We start from the raw sequence: 17,988 nt of genomic DNA on the forward strand, positions 1-17,988 counted from the left end.
CGGGCTCTTTCCACTGAGCCACGCTGCTTCTCAGTACAGTGCTCTGCACAAACTATTAATCGATCGTATTTGTTGAGCGCTTACCGTGTGCAGAGCACAGTACTAAGCGCTTGAGAGAGTGCAAAGCAACAATATAACAGACACATTTCCTGCCCACAATGAGCTTACAGTCTAGAGGGAGACTTTGCATGCTCAATAAATACGACTGACCTTGTAGCTTCTGTTTTTGGTTTCACCTTCCTGTGGGTCCGTCAGCAACTCTCCCTTGGCCCTCCTTTTTCTCTTCAATTGAGAGCCCCTTAACGGATAGGAAACTCGCCTAATTTTAACCAGTGTACTTTTCTCAAATGCTTAGTACAGTACTTTGCACCCAACATGCACTTAATATTGTTACTATTGATGCTTTCATAGGCTGGGACAACACTCTTAACCGTTTATCACGGCTTCAATTTAGTCTCATTTGCAAACCGGAACGAGGTAACTTGGGTGGAATAGCTGGAAATTGAAAATATTAATGAGACCTCAGAAACTAAAACGTGTTTCGCTTTGTGACACGTAGAGCTGCAATTTACTAAATTGATCTGATTAGCAGGCTTGTTACTGATTTTGCTCTCGAACAAGGTACATTTTCATAATAATGGAGGGAAGCTTAGATTCGGAAGATATTTGGGAAATTAAAAAAAACCTCGAGATACATCACAGTTACCGTTCAGGAAATAGGACATGTCCCTCCAATTTTGATAAAAACCAGAACAGAAGCATTGCTGACTAAAATTACTAAAATTGCTGTGCTTTTTACCCATTATGCCAATTTCAAGATCTACTTTACCTGACCTAGCAGTAGCTATGTTAAGGTGGTATGAATAAGCTAATAATTTCTGGTGACAATCTAGCCCAGTGCAAGCACATGGAAAAAACACACTAGAATTTATCTAGGAAAAATATACGACCTGCGCTTCAGATAATGCAATATAAGAGTTGGTGGAAACATTCCCTTCTCTGGGCCTCAGGTATCCCATCTATGAAATGGAGATTAAGACTGTGATCCCCTTATGGGCCGTGTTCTCTGCCCAACTTAATGATCTTCTATTCACCTCAGCACTTAGTACAGTGCCTGACACATAGTAAGCACTTGACAAATACCTTTTTTTTAAAAAAAAGGGGGTTACACTCGAGGATATGCTAAGGGCTACTCACCAGAGGAAACGGATTTCATATTTACCATCATTAAGGGACTGACAACAATGTCACACACATACTGCCAGGCATTTTTGCAAGGGACTTTGTAGGGAAATGACATTTATTAGATGGCAAACGGTAAACTCATGAAAACTGGCCAATCCAGAGTTGGGTACCGGCTAGTAGCAGAAAACAGAACCGACCTAGGAAAGGCATGGACTCGCAGATTCACTGTTCAGAAGACCTTGAAACATCGACCCCCTACTTAGCAACTGCGGTGATTGTAAGAAGAAATTTTTAGGGTGCTTTGAGGGCTACAGAAGATGCTTCAGAAATGCCAAGGAATTAATTCATTAAAGCTAAGAATGCACAAAGGACTAATGGTGGTCACATGCTGGCACCTCAAAGAAGGCTAAATAGTAAATATCAAAGGAAAACAAATAAAATGTTACGCCAGAATGCTTTTTTGGCAGACATACCCCTTTTAAAACATAACGTGAGCTCTCCTTCCCATCCGACCCAAAACGTGGTTGACCGAAGCAGAAATCCCAGCAGCCTCTTCTCCACTTCACCTGCCCAAAGGGGCTGGTAGCACATTTGGCTCATGAATCAGAAAACAGACCGGTTCAGTGAATAGATGTATTGTGTATAAACAATCCGTCCCTTGTGACTTTTCAAGGAGACCACTTTCATCAACTGTCCGCTAAATCAAACCTTGGAAACCAGTTGCCTGGAAACTGCTGGGATGATAGATGGCCTGACCCAGGGATATCGGCAGTAAGTCCTCCTCCAAACCCCCCGTGCCTCAACCCTTCGTTTCTTGTGGGTAGAAGCCACTCCATCAGTGATGTTAAATGAAAAGAGCTACCACTTCTTCCTCCAGACAGCAGAGCTGAAACAGAAGGGGAGCAGCAATGAGTAGCAGCGCGGGATGGAGGGCAGAGGGTTTGTGGGCAGGCCAGAAAGGTGCAGATTGGGGCTCCAAACTCCTCTTCTGCTACCTGACTCGTCTCCCTTAGCCTTTGGCAGGGTGTCCGGGTATTTTTCTAGCCCTGGCCTGAGATCCCGGATGCCACCCATATTTCTCCAACCCAGGTGCACATTCTCTGTGCTTCCAACCTTTACTTCAAGCTTGAGTTTTCCTGTTAAGAAGTCTGATCTCAGAAACAACCTTAACTGGGTGTGAGTCATTCGACTGGAAGCTCCTCGAGGGCGGCAATGGTGTCCTTTACTCTTCCTCTTGTGTATGTTTCCAAGTGCCTAGAACAGCGCTCTATACTCACCACGCTGCTACTGCTGCTTATTATTTTCCATTTTTAACTATAATAAGAATGACGGTATTTGTTAAGTGCTTACTATGTGCAAAGCACTGTTCTAAGCGCTGACCTGAAGAGGGTGAGAAGGACATACGGCAAGGCCTTCTGCTCCAGGTCATTCCCTCAGGTCTACTTATGAAAGGATTACGATCGTGTTTACTTAATAATAATAATAATAATGATGGCATTTATTTAGCGCTTACTATGTGCAAAGCGCTGTTCTAAGCACTGGGGAGGGTACAAGGTGATCAGGGGGCTCACAGTCTTAATCCCTATTTTACAGATGAGGTAACTGAGGCCCAGAGAAGTTAATTGACTTGCCCAAGGTCACGCGGCTGACAGTTGGCGGAGCCGGGACTTGAACCCATGACCTCTGACTCCAAAGCCCGTGCTCTTACCACTGAGCCACGCCGCTCCTAATTCTGAAGGTTGGATAAAAACGGGTCTTCTGATTAAAATGTCTTATTCCGCAAAAGGTCAATTTTGTTTCGACACAGTTCTCTCCGTCCAGCATCGGTATTTTATTTGATCACATATACATTCTTGATCTTATTTCATCCTTCATTATAAAATCAAAATTTCTAATGATCTATGGCTATTAGAGCACCCTCATTTTGCTAGGGCTTTTTTTTTTAGGCTGAAGGAATTCTGATTTTAGAGACACAATTAAAAGAAAACACACACACACACACACACCACGACTTCACTGGCAGCTTTGCCGCTCGTAGGGTCCCCTCCAAGTTGAGAGTTGGACGCAGTTAAAGGCTGACCAGTGGATAACTGGGAGAGCAAGACCCAGCTTCCCCACCCTATGAGGGAAGTCCATATCCTAGCAGCGCGCGCGTGCCTTGCGTGCCCCAAGTACTGACGGCGGTAGAGCGGTTAGCCAAAGTGATATTACAGATTTTGGACAAGCATCCAGACTATCAAACCCTACCACTACTTCTGCTGCTGCAGATGTGCAAGTCTAACCCTGGATTCACTCCCTCTGGCATAAAACACTGATTTTTGTCAGTTTCCACCTGACATTGACAACAGGATCAATGGGCGCCTTTAACCCCCGGAGGAAGGCAGGCAGGCAGCCAAAATGAATATTCAGGAGTCGGAGCTTTAGGACACAGTCTCTAAAGGGTGAAAGTGCATGACTTTCCTTCTCTACAGTGCACAGAACTTCCTACTCCACTTTTTTCTTAAAAGAAACTTTGTCTTTGGTTTCTTGTAATTTTCCAGTCAGTCTATCCTTGGTTTCTTCCATTTTCTCTGTGATGAGGTCCTTGGTCTCCTCCATCCTGTCCTGTAGATACTCCTTTACTGGAGGCGGGGTTGACATGTAGCCACGGCTCCGCAGATATTTGACGGTAATGGATGTGCCCCCCAGGGTCACGGTGTAACGGGCAGGGGTTGCGATCTGAAAAGAAAAGAAGAAAAATCAAACAAAAATGTGAGCGGAAGCCCGTTACTCCTGAATCAGAGGCCTTTGAAGAATGAAGTTAGCCCTTAACGAGAGCTAGGCTTCCAGAGTTTTAATTGTGAAAACAGATCAGAACCACAGGACCAGGCACGCAAGACTTTGAGCACTCATCATGCCCACGGGGATGTCTGTAGGGGGCTTGGTGTGTCGTCTTCTTGTTAATCTAACAAGAACACACTCAAAGCGGTGTGCTGTAAAAATTCTCCGGAACAGGTCTGGTTGAAAGCAGGTGAAGAGAACCACAGAGACGGAATTAGTCGGAAAAACGACATTAACCGAGAGCACAAAGGTGCTGGTTTTCCCTGTCCCACCCATAATCTACAGGGGCTTTAATAATAATAATGATGGCATTTATTAAGCGCTTACTCTGTGCAAAGCACTGTTCTAGGCGCTGGGGAGGTTACAAGGTGATCAGGTTGTCCCACGGGGGGGGGGGTCACAGTCTTCATCCCCATTTTACAGATGAGGGAACTGAGGGCCCAGAGAAGTGAAGTGACTTGCCCAAAGTCACACAGCTGACAAGTGGCGGGGCTGGGATTTGAACCCACGACCTTTGACTCCAAAGCCCGGACTCTTTCCACTGAGCCACGCTGCTTCTCTAAGAGGAGTCTGAGAGGAGTCTGCGGTCCCGTCCAAAGTGGAAGAACTCCACCCCGCTCTGGGCATGGTTCCAATCACCTGAAGCCTGTGATTGTCAGGCTAATAGTTACGGCCCGCTAGGTGAGTTTTCCAGTGCCGGCGACAAAACTACCAGATCGGAATTCAAATTTCTTTCTCGGTCGCACAAAATACGTTAAAACTAAATTAAAGGTAGCTTACCAACACCGATTCCTAATTAGTTGGAATGTGTGTTCCCACTTTTTACTTAAAACCCTCACTTTAGGGCTCCAACTTCCTGCATAAGCATTAAAACAAAAAAATCCCTTAGATTCTTTGCTTGACTCATGGAGAGCACATTTAATGTACATGTGTCCCTGGGGCCACTTGACTCAGTGATACTGTCGCGCCACAGGAGATTGACTGCTCAAAGTCAACCTTCTCTGAGCTTACACTTTGCTTTCTTCTTAATATATAATCCACAGTATAGAGCATCTCAACAATTAAGTGGGACACAAATGAGGAAAATATTAATCACAGTGGGGAAAGTTTTTTTTTACTAGAAAACTAAAAATTCAACTTTCTGGGCACTTCACAACTCCTAAACCTTAAGTGCAAGATGATTCCAAAGCAGAGTGTCCGGAAAATAAAAGTGCTTCATGACACAAGTGATGTGATCCCACCAGGGAAACAGGAACAAAGAACTTTCTGTACATACTAAGGCTTATGGCTGCTCTGGAAGACTACTTCTGTGACACTGCAGTATCAGCAAATATTGTCAAAAATGCCAAGACTTTTGGGGTTTTTTTAATGGTATTTGTTAAGAACTTACTGTGTGTCATGCACTGTTCTAAGCGCTGGCAAGTTTATCAGGTTGGACACAGTCCCTGTCCCACTTGGGGCTCACAGTTTAAGCAGAATGCCTAGTGGAAAGCACACGGGCCTGGTCGCGAATTCTAATCCCGTTCTGCCACGTCTGCTGTGTGACCTTGGGCAAGTCACGTAACTTCTCTGTGCCTCAGTTATCTCATCTGTAAAATGGGGATCAAGACTGTGAGTCCCATGAGGGATATGGACTGTGTCCAACCTGATCATCTTGTATCTACCCCAGTGCTTAGAACACTGCTTGGCATATAGTAAGCGCTTACTATGTAATTTTCATTACAGCTGATGAAAATGAGGCACAGAGCCGTTAAGTGACTTGCCCAAGGTCACACAGCAGACAGGTGGCAGAGCGGGATTAGAACCCAAGTTCATCTGACCCCAAGGCCCATGCTCTTTCCACTAGGCCACACTGCTTCCGGACATCAAGGAAGATTATTAGAGGACAGCAAAAGCTTTCTTTTGACCATGGCCTGAAAATTAAAGAAATGATTGAGGCGAATGCCTTGTCTTCTATGCCCCATCTCTTTAGCCCAGAGGATGGTTTGGTTCTTCAAACTAATTCCTTCTCTTCTCAGAGGAAGTCCCTTAAAAATGTGGCTATGAAAATTCACTAGGATCTAAAGAGCCCAGAGTCAAACACAGTAAATCCAGGTTCAAGATGAGACAAGATGAGCCAAAATCATAATTTCAGAAAAAAGGATGAAATTCCCTGTAAACTGGAAATCTCAAATTTCTAGCGAATTAATTGAACCCTGACATTTTCCTGGATAAATAATCACTGGACGGAAGAGCAATAAAATTAACCAATCCCAGGTCTAAAAATGGGATTGTCTAACCCTTGTTCCAACTTGTACTTCCCAAGCGCTTAGTACAGTGCTCTGCACACAGTAAGCGCTCAGTAAATACGATTGATTGATTGATTTGATTTTGGTAATAAACTCAATCTCCTCACCCAATTTTCCCAAGTGTAACACAGAATATACAGTGGCTACAAGAAGATGAAACATACTGCATGCACGGAAAAGTTGCAGCAGCCTTGAAGCTGCTGTTTCCTAAAAAAAAGTCTAGATTTCTGGTTTACCAACTTTGAGGAGTACACCAGTTTCTATACTTTAACACACCTGAAAGTCTTGGGAACTCACTTGGTTTTTCGGATTTTCATGTCAGATTTCAAGGCTCTTTTTCAGAACATCACATACAAACGCAATCAAAAAGCCTTCGTATCAAAACAATTAAACTTCAACTCCCACACATGCCTGGAAGTCAGTTATTAGTAATTTATTTTTCTTCAAAGACAATTTAAAATCTCTTTTCTGCCTCAAACCAACTCCCCCAGCCATTTCAATGGGTGGGGAGCAACGACACACATTGCTTCACATGCAGCTTTCCTGAAGACGCCTGTAACACTTTCATTTCTCAGGAAGGCATTCACTTTGCCCGCTCCCAGGCTTGGTGGGAGAAGAGCCTTCCCACAATTTTCTCCTTATGTCTCCCCCTTTTAGACTGTGAGCCCACTGTTGGGAAGGGACTGTCTCTATATGTTGCCAATTTGTACTTCCCAAGCGCTTAGTACAGTGCTCTGCACATAGTAAGCGCTCAATAAATACGATTGATTATGATGATGATGTCCTCCAGAACAACTGGGGTGCACACGTAACCGGCCATCCCCTTCCTCCTTGAAATACAGGAGAGCTGGAAAATGGTCCCCGGAGAATCTCAGGGGCATCTAGTGTCAATCAATCAATCGATCAATCAGTGATTGAACATTAAACACTTGCTGTGTGTAGAGAGCACTGTACTAAGTGCTTGGGAGAGGACAACACAGAGTCGGTAAACTTGACCCCAGATAGAGAAGCAGCGTGGCTCGGTGGAAAGAGCATGGACTTTGGAGTCAGAGGTCAGGGGTTCGAATCCTGACTCCACCACATCTGCTGTGTGACCTTGGGCAAGTCACTTCTCGGAGCCTCAGTTACCTCATCTGTAAAATGGGGATGATGACTGTGAGCCCCACGCGGGACAACCTGATCACCTTGTATCCCCCCAGCGCTTAGAACAGAGCTTTGCACATAGTAAGCGCTTAACAAATGCCATCATCATCATCATCATCATGACAAGCAGCTGCAGCTTTTTTTTTTTTTTATAGTATCCGTTAAGTGCTTATTATGTTCCAGGCACTGTTCTAAGCGCTGGAGTAGATACCGAGCAATCAGGTTGGATACAGTCCTTCACCCACAAGGGGCTCACAGTCTTAATTCCCATTTTACAGATGAGGGAACTGAGGCCCAGAGAAGTGAAGTGACTCACTCAAGGTCACACGGCAGACAATCAATCAATCAATCAATCATATTTATTGAGCGCTTACTGTGTGCAGAGCACTGTACTAAGTGCTTGGGAAGTACAAGTTGGCAACATATAGAGACAGTCCCTACTCAACAGTGGGCTCACAGTCTAAAAGGGGAAGTGACCAAACTGGGATTAGAACCCAGGTCCTTCTGTCTCCCAGGCCCGTGCTCTAGCCACTAGGCCACGCTGCTTCTCTAGCTTCTAATATAATACAATTTAAGGTCCCTTCTCCAGTGACCTGCCTCAGAGCCCCACCCTCTTGGAACTGACGGGCACCCCCATGTGCAGATTGGCTCCATTTCCATTCGTGGAGGTGGTGGGTGGAAGAGGAGAGGGGATAGGATTGTCCCTTTACAGCTATTACATTCAACCATATCACACTTTGGGAGTGAAAGTCAGATTGGAAATACTGTATATCAAGTATGCAAAATCAATTCAACCCATCACCACGCAGTGAATGGAACCAATACTCATTGCCACCAGATATTTATGTAAGACTCCCAAACCCATCACCCCTCCCAGCTGTTCCAGACCTTCTTTAAATTTTCTGTCCTCTTGCTCCTCATCTCTTGCCCCTGGTGACCTGACCCAGACTTTACTGACAGAATTGAAACCCTCAGGCATGATCTCCCTAAAATTTCCCCTGCTCCTCTCTAGTCCCTCCCTCCTCCCGCTCCTTCTTTGGCTCCCCCAACTTCCCCAGCACTATCTCAAGAGGAGCTCTCTCGCCTCCACTCAAAATCTGCACCCGCCACCTGTGTCTCCGACCCATCCCTTCATACCTTATTGCCCCCGCTCTTCTTTCAACCCTGAATCAATCAATCGTATTTATTGAGCGCTTACTGTGTGCAGAGCACTGTACTAAGCGCTTGGGAAGGACAAGTTGGCAAATATAGAGACGGTCCCTACCCAACAGTGGGCTCTCTTCTTTCAACCCTGAATGCCATCCTCAACTGCTCACTTTGCAATGGGTTCTTCCCTGCTGCTTTCAAACACGCTCAGGTATTCCCTACCATAAAAAAACCCTCCCCTACTTCCCTCCTACCATTTTTCTCCATACTCCTTGAACGAGTTGTCTCCACCCGATGTCTCCACTTCTGCTTCTCCAATTCTCTCCTTGATCCCCTTCAATCAGGTTTCCTCCCACTCGACTCTATCCTCCTAGACCTTTCACGTGCTTTCGACGCTACGTACCAGCCCCTTCTCCTGGAAACACTATCCAACCTTGCCTTCACTGAAACTGTCTTCTCCAAGTTCTCCCATTACACTCCAATGGGACATATAAAAACATTTGTAATTACAGAGTTCAAAATAAAGAATTGAATGAATTGAATTGAATATATATATACACACATACCTGAGTACTGAGGAAGGATAAAAATCAGCCAAAAATGCTAGAGTTGGTTGATGGGTTTGTATGGTTTAGACTGTTCGGGAATTGATCTAGGAAAGCTTTTTGGAGGAGGTGGGGTTTTAAACGGTCTCTGAACATAGAGGCGAGAGGTAGTCTGTCAGATTTGGGAAAGGAGAGAGTTCCAAAACAGGGGAAATATGGGCAATGAGAGTTATATGGTAAGTACCCATTGCCAAGATTCTGGCGCGATGCGTAAGAAAGAGACATTACTTCTCTTGAGGCTTTCAAGAACAGCAACTTTGCTTTGCCTGTTTCTGAAAAGGGACCTTTCCTAAGCCGAAGCCACACAAAAAAGTTTACAGTGCGTCCCCCCACTCTGCTCCCCTCAAAGACCTGATTTTTGATTCTCTGGTAAATGCTAAAAAGAATAATGAAAATGGTTCGTTTCCCTGAGCAATTTCTCCTCTTCACTCTTGGCAGGAAAGAAACCTGGAGGTGGAAGGCTGCATTTGTTTTACCTAGTTCTTTTTTCTAAGGCACAAAACTCAAGAGGATTCTGACAGTGCCACATTTTTTCCACCACTCGATAAGGAAGAGCACATCGGCAAAACCAGTCCAGACTCAACAAGGTTACTTACCTTGTTGTAGTCTTAATATTAACCTTGAAATTACTATTAAGAAAAAAGCACAACTCTTGAAAATGTGCACAACATTATTTCTGTGCACAGGGTCTTCATTTTTAGAAACTTAGGGAGGAAAAGAAAAAGGTGCGCGTGCCATTAAAAATTCCTTCAGCACAGGACAAAAATGACCTGAGGTATGTAAAGGCAGGCTGTACTAGAAAAGTCAGTGGAAGGTCAATGTTTCAGTTTGGATAGGGAGACTCCTCTACTCTACGGACTAAAAAGGCACCCTCCGAAATCCAAGCCTAGCTGAACGTTCAGCAATGATCACCATGGCATGCCCTGACTGGCCTCCTGCCCAATTATTCTCAACACTGGCATGGACAGTGCGTTTTCAAAAATAACCGCATTCTCCAACCATAAAAGTGTAATGTAATGTGCAGTGCTAATTCTCTTAGCAGGACAAAAGAGGCTTATTGAAAACTGTACAGATCATGAGTTGATAACACTGAGAATCAATCGGTTTGTTAAAGTACCTACCTTATACATGGCATATGCAGTTAATGCATTCCCGCTCTGGGAATTTTTCAGAATGTTTACTACGCTGTCCGGTAACCCAATGAGTTCTAGAAAAGGAACGACATTCACTCCTCTATTAAAAAAAGGGGAAAAAAAAGAAAAAAAGAAAAAGACAATTTACATATATGCAGACAAAAAATTCCAATGAATAGCTGAAAACTTGATTAAATTAAAAACCTGTCTTCTTAACAGTTTTATATTGTTCAATCAATCAATCAATGATATGCATTGAGAGCTTACTGTGTGCAGAGCATGGTACTAAGTGCTTGGTAGAGTACAATGCAACAGAGTTGGTAGACATCATCATCATCATCAATCGTATTTATTGAGCGCTTACTGTGTGCAGAGCACTGTACTAAGCACTTGGGAAGTGCAAATTGGCAACACATATGTCCTGCCCCTACCCACAGTGAGCTTAAAGACTCGAGGGGGAGACAGACATTAATATAAACAATGTCTAATATATTATTTATAGACATGTACATGAAAAAACTATCCCAATCTGTAATACATTTAAATTTTATTCCCCAGAATTTGTTTATACATGATCATGTCTTAGAAAAGTTTTCTGGCATGGAAGTCAATGCGCACATCAAAAGGAACTGAAACATGGGAAGCGGATGGCATACGACACCTAATTTGCCTCCATCTTCCAATTTACTCCATTGTCCATACCCCTATTTAGAAGAGAAAGGTAGTTATATTGGGATAAAAACATAAAGAATCAGATTTGGCAACCATCACAGTCCTGTAACTCTCACCAGAACCTAAGCTCCTGATTTGGTCTAAATAGGGAAAAAGGAGAATGACAGGACTCGTTAGCTGCTCTTCTATTTCTCTGGCAGCTTGCCTTGTATCGTAGAATACTAGGATTCACGCATCAGCATCTCAGGCTCTCAGCTCTTATAGTACATAAACAGTGGCTACAGTATAGACCACGTATAATCTATACAAAATGTTGTTTTTTGTTTCTTTTTTTTTTTTTAAATAAAATCGCTCCCAGTTTTTCCCTAGTGAAAATCTTTCAATCTGAGACCTCTGATCCGGCTCCTGCCCCCTTTACTCCACAGAAAGTGCCTTCTCAAAGGTCACCAATTACCTCTTTCTTGCCAAATCCCACGGCCTCGAAGAAATCCTAATCCTCCTCGACCTCTGAGCTTCCTTCAACACTGTGGACCATCTCCTTCTCCTGGAACGTCTAACCCTGACTTCACCGACCTCCTCTGGTCCTCCAAACTCTCTGGCCGCTCCTTTTCGGTCTCTTTCATGGGTTCCTCCTCTGCATCCCACCTTCCACTGGTGGTGTTCCCTAAGGCTCAGTTCTGGGTCTCCTTCCATTCTCCACCTGCACTCGCTCTCCTAGAGAACTTGTTTGTTCTGACGGCTTCAACCACCATCTCTATGCATCTCATTCCCCAGTCTACCTCTCCAGTCCTGACCTTTTCTCTCTTTCCTTCAGGACATCTCTACCTGCTTGTCCTGCTGACACCTCAAACTAAACATATCCAAAGCCTTTACCCTCTTCATTAATATTTCACTCATTTCATGAGAAGCAGCATGGCCCAGTGGAGATATATATATATATATACGTTTGTACATATTTGTTACTCTATTTATTTATTTATTTTACTTGTACATATCTATTCTATTTATTTTATTCTGTTAGTATGTTTGGTTTTGTTCTCTGTCTCCCCCTTTTAGACTGTGAGCCCACTGTTGGGTAGGGACTGTCTCTATATGTTGCCAACTTGTACTTCCCAAGCGCTTAGTACAGTGCTCTGCACACAGTAAGCGCTCCATAAATACGATTGATGACGATATCCAAAGAGAACTTACCTTCGCACCCAGAACTTGTCCTCCCTGTGTTTCCCACCACGGCTGTAGACAATACCACTAATCTCCCTATCTGACAAGCTTATAACAATGGCAATCATCCTCCATCCATCTCTCTCATTCAATCCACAAATTCAGTCTGTCACCAAATCTTGCCCAGTCTTCCTTCACTACATCACTAAAATCTGCCCATTCCTCTCCATCAAAACTGCTATTACACTGATCCAAGCACTTATATCCTGCTTTGGCTATTGCATCGCCTCTTCACCGACTTCCTTACCTCCTGTCTCTCCTCACTCCAGTCCTTACTTCACTCTGCTGCCTGGATCATGTTTTTATAAAAAACATTCAGTTCACATCTTCCCACTCCTCAAAAACCTCCAGTGGTGGCCCATCCACCTCTGCATCAAATTGAAATTCCCTACCACCAGCTTTAATGAACTCAATCACCTTGCCCCCTCCTATATTACCTTGCTGAGTTCCTACCAAAACCCAGCCAGTGAAACCCATTTCACTCCTCCAACCCCAATCTACTCAATGTACATCGATCTCATCTATCTCACCGTCAATCAATCAATCGTATTTATTGAGGGCTTACTGTATGCAGAGCACTGTACTAAGCCCTTGGGAAGTACAAGTTGGCAACATATAGAGACACTCCCTACCCAACAGTGGGCTCACAGTCTAGAAGGGGGAACCCCTTGCTCAACCCCTTGCTCACCTTCTTCCTCTGGCTTGCAACTCCCTCCCTCTTCATATCCGACAGCCCACCACTCTCCCAATTTTCAAAGTCTTATTAAAATCAAATGTCCAAGAGGCCTTCCCTGAATAAACCCTGATTTCCCCTACTTTCTCTCCCTTCTCTGTCACTTTGGCACTTAGATCTGTAACCTTTAAGCACTTGATATTCACCCCACCCTGAGTTCCACAACACTTATATGCCTATCCATAATTTAACGCTCGTCTCCCCCTCCAGACTGTAAATTCCTGGTGGGCAGGGATCTTGCCTACCTACTCTGTTGTATTGTACTATCCCAAGCACTTAGTCCAGTGATCTGCACCGAATAAGTGCTCCATAAACACTACTGATTGATTCTATTATTACACAAGAATGAAAACAATTTTCACACTATCTCCACCCAGAGGAATAGCTGCTCCAGAAATTTGTGATAAAAAAGAACGTTGGGCGCAATTTCATTCATTCAGTCTTAATTATTGACTGCTTACCATGTGCAGTGCAGTGCACTAAGCGCTTGGGAGAGTACGATACAGCACTAAACAGATGCGTCCCCTGCCCACAATGAGCTTTCAGTTGCGGGGGGCAGGGAGGCGACAGACATCAATACAAATAAATACAATTACAAGTTTTTTTTTTGTCCATCTCCCCGTTCTAGACTGTGAGCCCGTTGTTGGGTAGGGACCATCTCTATATGTTGCCGACTTGTACTTCCCAAGCGCTTAGTGCAGTGCTCTGCACACAGTAAGCGCTCAATAGATACGACTGAATGAATGAATGAATGAAGACCATAAGCGCTGTGGGCCTGGGAGGGGGGGAACAGCACAAGTCAGGGTGACACAGAAGGGAGTGGGAGATGAGGAATGGTGGAATTTAGTCTGGGAAAGCCTCCTGGAGGAGATGTTGTCTTCAATAAGGATTTGAAGGTCGGGGGGAGAGTAACTGTCTGCCAGATTTGAGGAGGAAGGGGCAGGATGTGGCCTAAGGGTCAGCGATCAGATGGAGGTACAGTGAGAAGGTTAGCACTAGAGGAGTGAAGTGGGGGGCCTGGGTTGTAGAAGGAGAGAAGTGAGGTAAGGTAGGAGAGGCCAAGGTGGTGGAGTGCTATAAAGCCAATGGTGAGGAGTTTTTGTTTGACGTGGATGGGCAACCACTGAAGCTTTTTGAGGAGTGGGATGATATGTCCTGAACGCTTTCCCCTTTTCTAAATTTCTAAAATTTCCCCCCTTCTAAATTCTTCAGGAGCTTAAAAATAAAGTCGAAAACCCAAACTGTTTGGCCCGAGTCGGAGATTAGCGTTACAAATATTTTAAACCTTAAATCAGCCCTTTCTGATATTTGAATGTGCCCATTATAGTGCCTTGTTGTTCACTCATTCAATCGTATTTATTGAGCGCTTACTGTGTGCAGAGCACTGTACTAAGTGCTTGGGAAGTACAAGCTGGCAACATATAGAGACAGTCCCTACCCAACGGCGGGCTCTTGTTCTCTCCCAAGCACTTGGTACGGTGCTCTGCACACAGTAAGCATTCACTAAATTCAGCTGATTGATTCATTCTAAATTCCACCAACATTACTTGATGACGGAATGAATAAGCCTCCAGGACACATAATGGGCACTCAATTATCAGGGTGTGGGAAAATGCAAACATAGTGAACAACCAGAAGATGGGCTGGAAAGGCATGCTGAGAACACGGATTATCAGATGTAAAGGTATGGGCTGTTAGATAGACGCCTGAATAGGCAAACTAGCAAATAGGTCTAGAATGGGTCATTAGAGGAAAAGTTGGGGTTTGTTAGATGGGCACCAAAATAAACAACCACTGCACTGTTTCTCCAGATCTCCTCTGATGCCACTGTACAAAACAATTTTGGATGGATTACTGATCTTAAAAGTCTTCCTGATGGATATTCTTAAACACCTAAACGAATGGAGACGTCTTTCCACTCCATTTTTGATTTGGCTATGTACATTTTAAAGTGAAAACCTGCTCTTATCCAAGATTTGTTTTTCAGTATTATTTTCCTCAGGGATTAGCAGAAAAAAATACTGGAGCCAGAATCAGCAGTCTGGGTTTTATTTATGAAGGTTCTGGGATACTTAGCACAAACCACATAACCACTATATGGCTTCAGCTTCCCCAGTTTTAAAATGGAAATGATATTTTCTAGCCTCGTTCTTGTGACGATTAGCTTGATTTTTTTAAAAAAGAGGTATTTTTAATTAAACATTATTTAAATGTAGGAGACTAACTACGGTCTGATTTTGAGCACTGGGCAGCTTCAATGAAAAAAAAATTCACAATTTTGGACTGGACAAAAAATGGTAACTCCACGCTCAAGTGTCTTGTCCCAAATTTTAGAAGTGGAAGCTGTTTCTAAACTTTGATTGGCAATGGTAAACTATGTAGGAAAACTATGAATTTAATACTCTCCAAAACTAAGTATTTTAATAGCTTGGGCTCTTAATTGCTCTGAATTATTCTATATTTAGAATGAAATTTTGATCTCGAGCTCCTGTAAAAAACAATAACGCCAGCTGATTGGAATAATTAAAACCAACACTGTTTGAGGAGCTCAGTCCTAATGTATCGAGGGTCCATCATTCCAGTCAAACTGTCTTTCTTTCAGATTTTCTATGATTAATTATGCCCTGAGCCCAAAGAGAAGCATTTTTTAGATTTAAATAAACATTAATTTAAGTCTCCTCTAGGTTCAAATAAAAATTTGCATTGACCATAGCGTTTGCTTAAAAAAAAAAAAAGATACACTGTGAGTCAACCTTCCAAACGGATCCGAATTCTGTGTCACTATTTAATCAACACGGGTGAGATCCTGAATTTCCCCCTTTTAGACTGTGAGCCCACTGTTGGGTAGGAACCGTCTCTATACGTTGCCAACTTGTACTTCCCAAGCGCTTAGTACAGTGCTCTGCACACAGTAAGCACTCAATAAATATGATTGAATGAATGAATTTGGGAAAAAATTACTTTTACCAAGAAACAGTTAATGCAAAGTAAAAAGTTGTAGTGAAACTATTTAAAAGACAGTGGAAATGCAATCTTTTTCTGCAAGTTTGTTCTAGAAGCTATACTGAAAGGGAAACTGTAACATAATAATACTTATGGTATTTGTTAAGTGCTTACTATGCGCCAAGCACTGTTCTAAGCACTGGGGTAGATACAAGGTAATCAGTTTTGTCCCACGTGGGGCTCACAGTCTTCATCCCCATTTTACAGTTCAGGTGACTGAGCCACGGAGAAGTTCAGTGACTTGCACAAGCTGACGTACCATCCTTCCCGTCTCACAAGCCCGCAAGCTTGGTGTCATCCTCGACTCCGCTCTCTCGTTCACCCCTCACATCCAAGCCGTCACCAAAACCTGCCGGTCTCAGCTCCGCAACATTGCCAAGATCCGCCCTTTCCTCTCCATCCAAACCGCTACCCTGCTCATTCAAGCTCTCATCCTATCCCGTCTGGACTACTGCACCATCTGCACTGATCTCCCACCCTTGTGTCTCTCTCCACTTCAATCCATACTTCATGCTGCTGCCCGGATTATCTTTGTCCAGAAACGCTCTGGACATATTACTCCCCTCCTCAAAAACCTCCAATGGCTACCGATCAATCTGCGCATCAGGCAGAAACTCCTCACTCTCGGCTTCAAGGCTGTCCATCCCCTCGCCCCCTCCTACCTCACCTCCCTTCTCTCCTTCTACTGCCCAGCCCGCGCCCTCCGCTCCTCCACCGCTGATCTCCTCACCGTACCTCGCTCTCGCCTGTCCCGCCATCGACCCCCGGCCCACGTCCTCCCCCGGGCCTGGAATGGCCTCCCTCTGCCCAACCGCCAAGCTAGCTCTCTTCCTCCCTTCAAGGCCCTGCTGAGAGCTCACCTCCTCCAGGAGGCCTTCCCAGACTGAGCCCCTTCCTTCCTCTCCCCCTCGTCCCCCTCTCCATCCCATCTTACCTCCCTCCCTTCCCCACAGCACCTGTATATATGTATATATGTTTGTACATATTTTTTTACTCTATTTATTTATTTAATTTATTTGTACATATCTATTCTATTTATTTTATTTTGTTAGTATGTTTGGTCTCTGTCTCCCCCTTTTAGACTGTGAGCCCACTGTTGGGTAGGGACTGTCTCTATATGTTGCCAATTTGTACTTCCCAAGCGCTTAGTACAGTGCTCTGCACATAGTAAGCGCTCAATAAATACGATTGATGATGATGATGACGTAGCAGACAAGTGACGGAGCCGGGATTAGAACTCACATCCTCTGACTCCCAAGCCTGTGCTCTTTCCACTAAGCCACTCGTTGGTCACTATGTTGGTATCAAGGGTTTAGAGGGCCTTTAAACAACAAAAAAAAGATATTTGTTATTTATTTTATTTTGTTAGTATGTTTGGTTTTGTTCCCTGTCTCCCCCTTTTAGACTGTGAGCCCACTGTTGGGTAGGGACTGTCTCTATATGTTGCTAATTTGTACTTCCCAAGCGCTTAGTACAGTGCTCTGCACATAGTAAGCGCTCAATAAATACGATTGATTGATTGATTGATTGTTTATCCCCTCTTCAGAGCCTTACTGAAGGCACATCTCCTCCAGGAGACCTTCCCTAGCTAGGAGCTCCCCTTTGCTCTTCTCCCATTCCCTTCTCGGTCGCCTTGACTTGCTCCCTCTATTCTTCCCCCATCCCAGCCCCGCAGCATTTATGTACCTATCTATAATTTATTTAAATACATTTATATTAATATCTGACTCCCCCCACACAACCCAGGCTGTAAGCTTGTTGTGGGCAGGGAATGTGTCCGTTTATTGCTCTGCTCACCATAAGCACTCAATAAATACAACTGAATGAACAAATGAAAAGTGCAGGAAGCGCTCAATAAATACAATTGAATGAACGAATGAATGAATGCTGGGGTAATTACAAGCTAGTCAGGATTAGAACACAGGTCCTCTTACTCCCAGACCTGTGCTCTTTCCACTAGGCCATGCTGCTTTTCGACCGCTGGCCTTGTGAGCAAGGGAGGAAGGAGGTAAAGATGAAATGGACTAGCTTTACTCATA

The 17,988-nt window shown here is 44.0% G+C and overlaps 1 protein-coding gene across 3 annotated transcripts in view; it reads right to left on the reverse strand.

Annotated features, from left to right (window-relative positions):
• Positions 1 to 2,995: 2,995 nt before the first annotated feature.
• Positions 2,996 to 17,988, reverse strand: part of FAM210A (family with sequence similarity 210 member A) — a 50,924-nt gene continuing 35,931 nt past the window's right edge. For 2 of the 3 annotated variants that reach the window (XM_038746330.1, XM_038746328.1), the window contains 2 exons: positions 10,309 to 10,420; positions 3,670 to 3,903 (listed from right to left, as the gene is read on the reverse strand). In XM_038746330.1, coding sequence (XP_038602258.1) covers positions 3,670 to 3,903; positions 10,309 to 10,420 — 346 coding nt within the window. Of the gene's footprint in view, positions 3,904 to 10,308; positions 10,421 to 17,988 lie in introns of all 3 variants that reach the window. The other variant, XM_038746327.1, reaches the window with a different exon arrangement.

Source organism: Tachyglossus aculeatus, chromosome 5 (assembly GCF_015852505.1).
Source record: "Tachyglossus aculeatus isolate mTacAcu1 chromosome 5, mTacAcu1.pri, whole genome shotgun sequence".
NCBI classification, from domain to species: domain Eukaryota; kingdom Metazoa; phylum Chordata; class Mammalia; order Monotremata; family Tachyglossidae; genus Tachyglossus; species Tachyglossus aculeatus.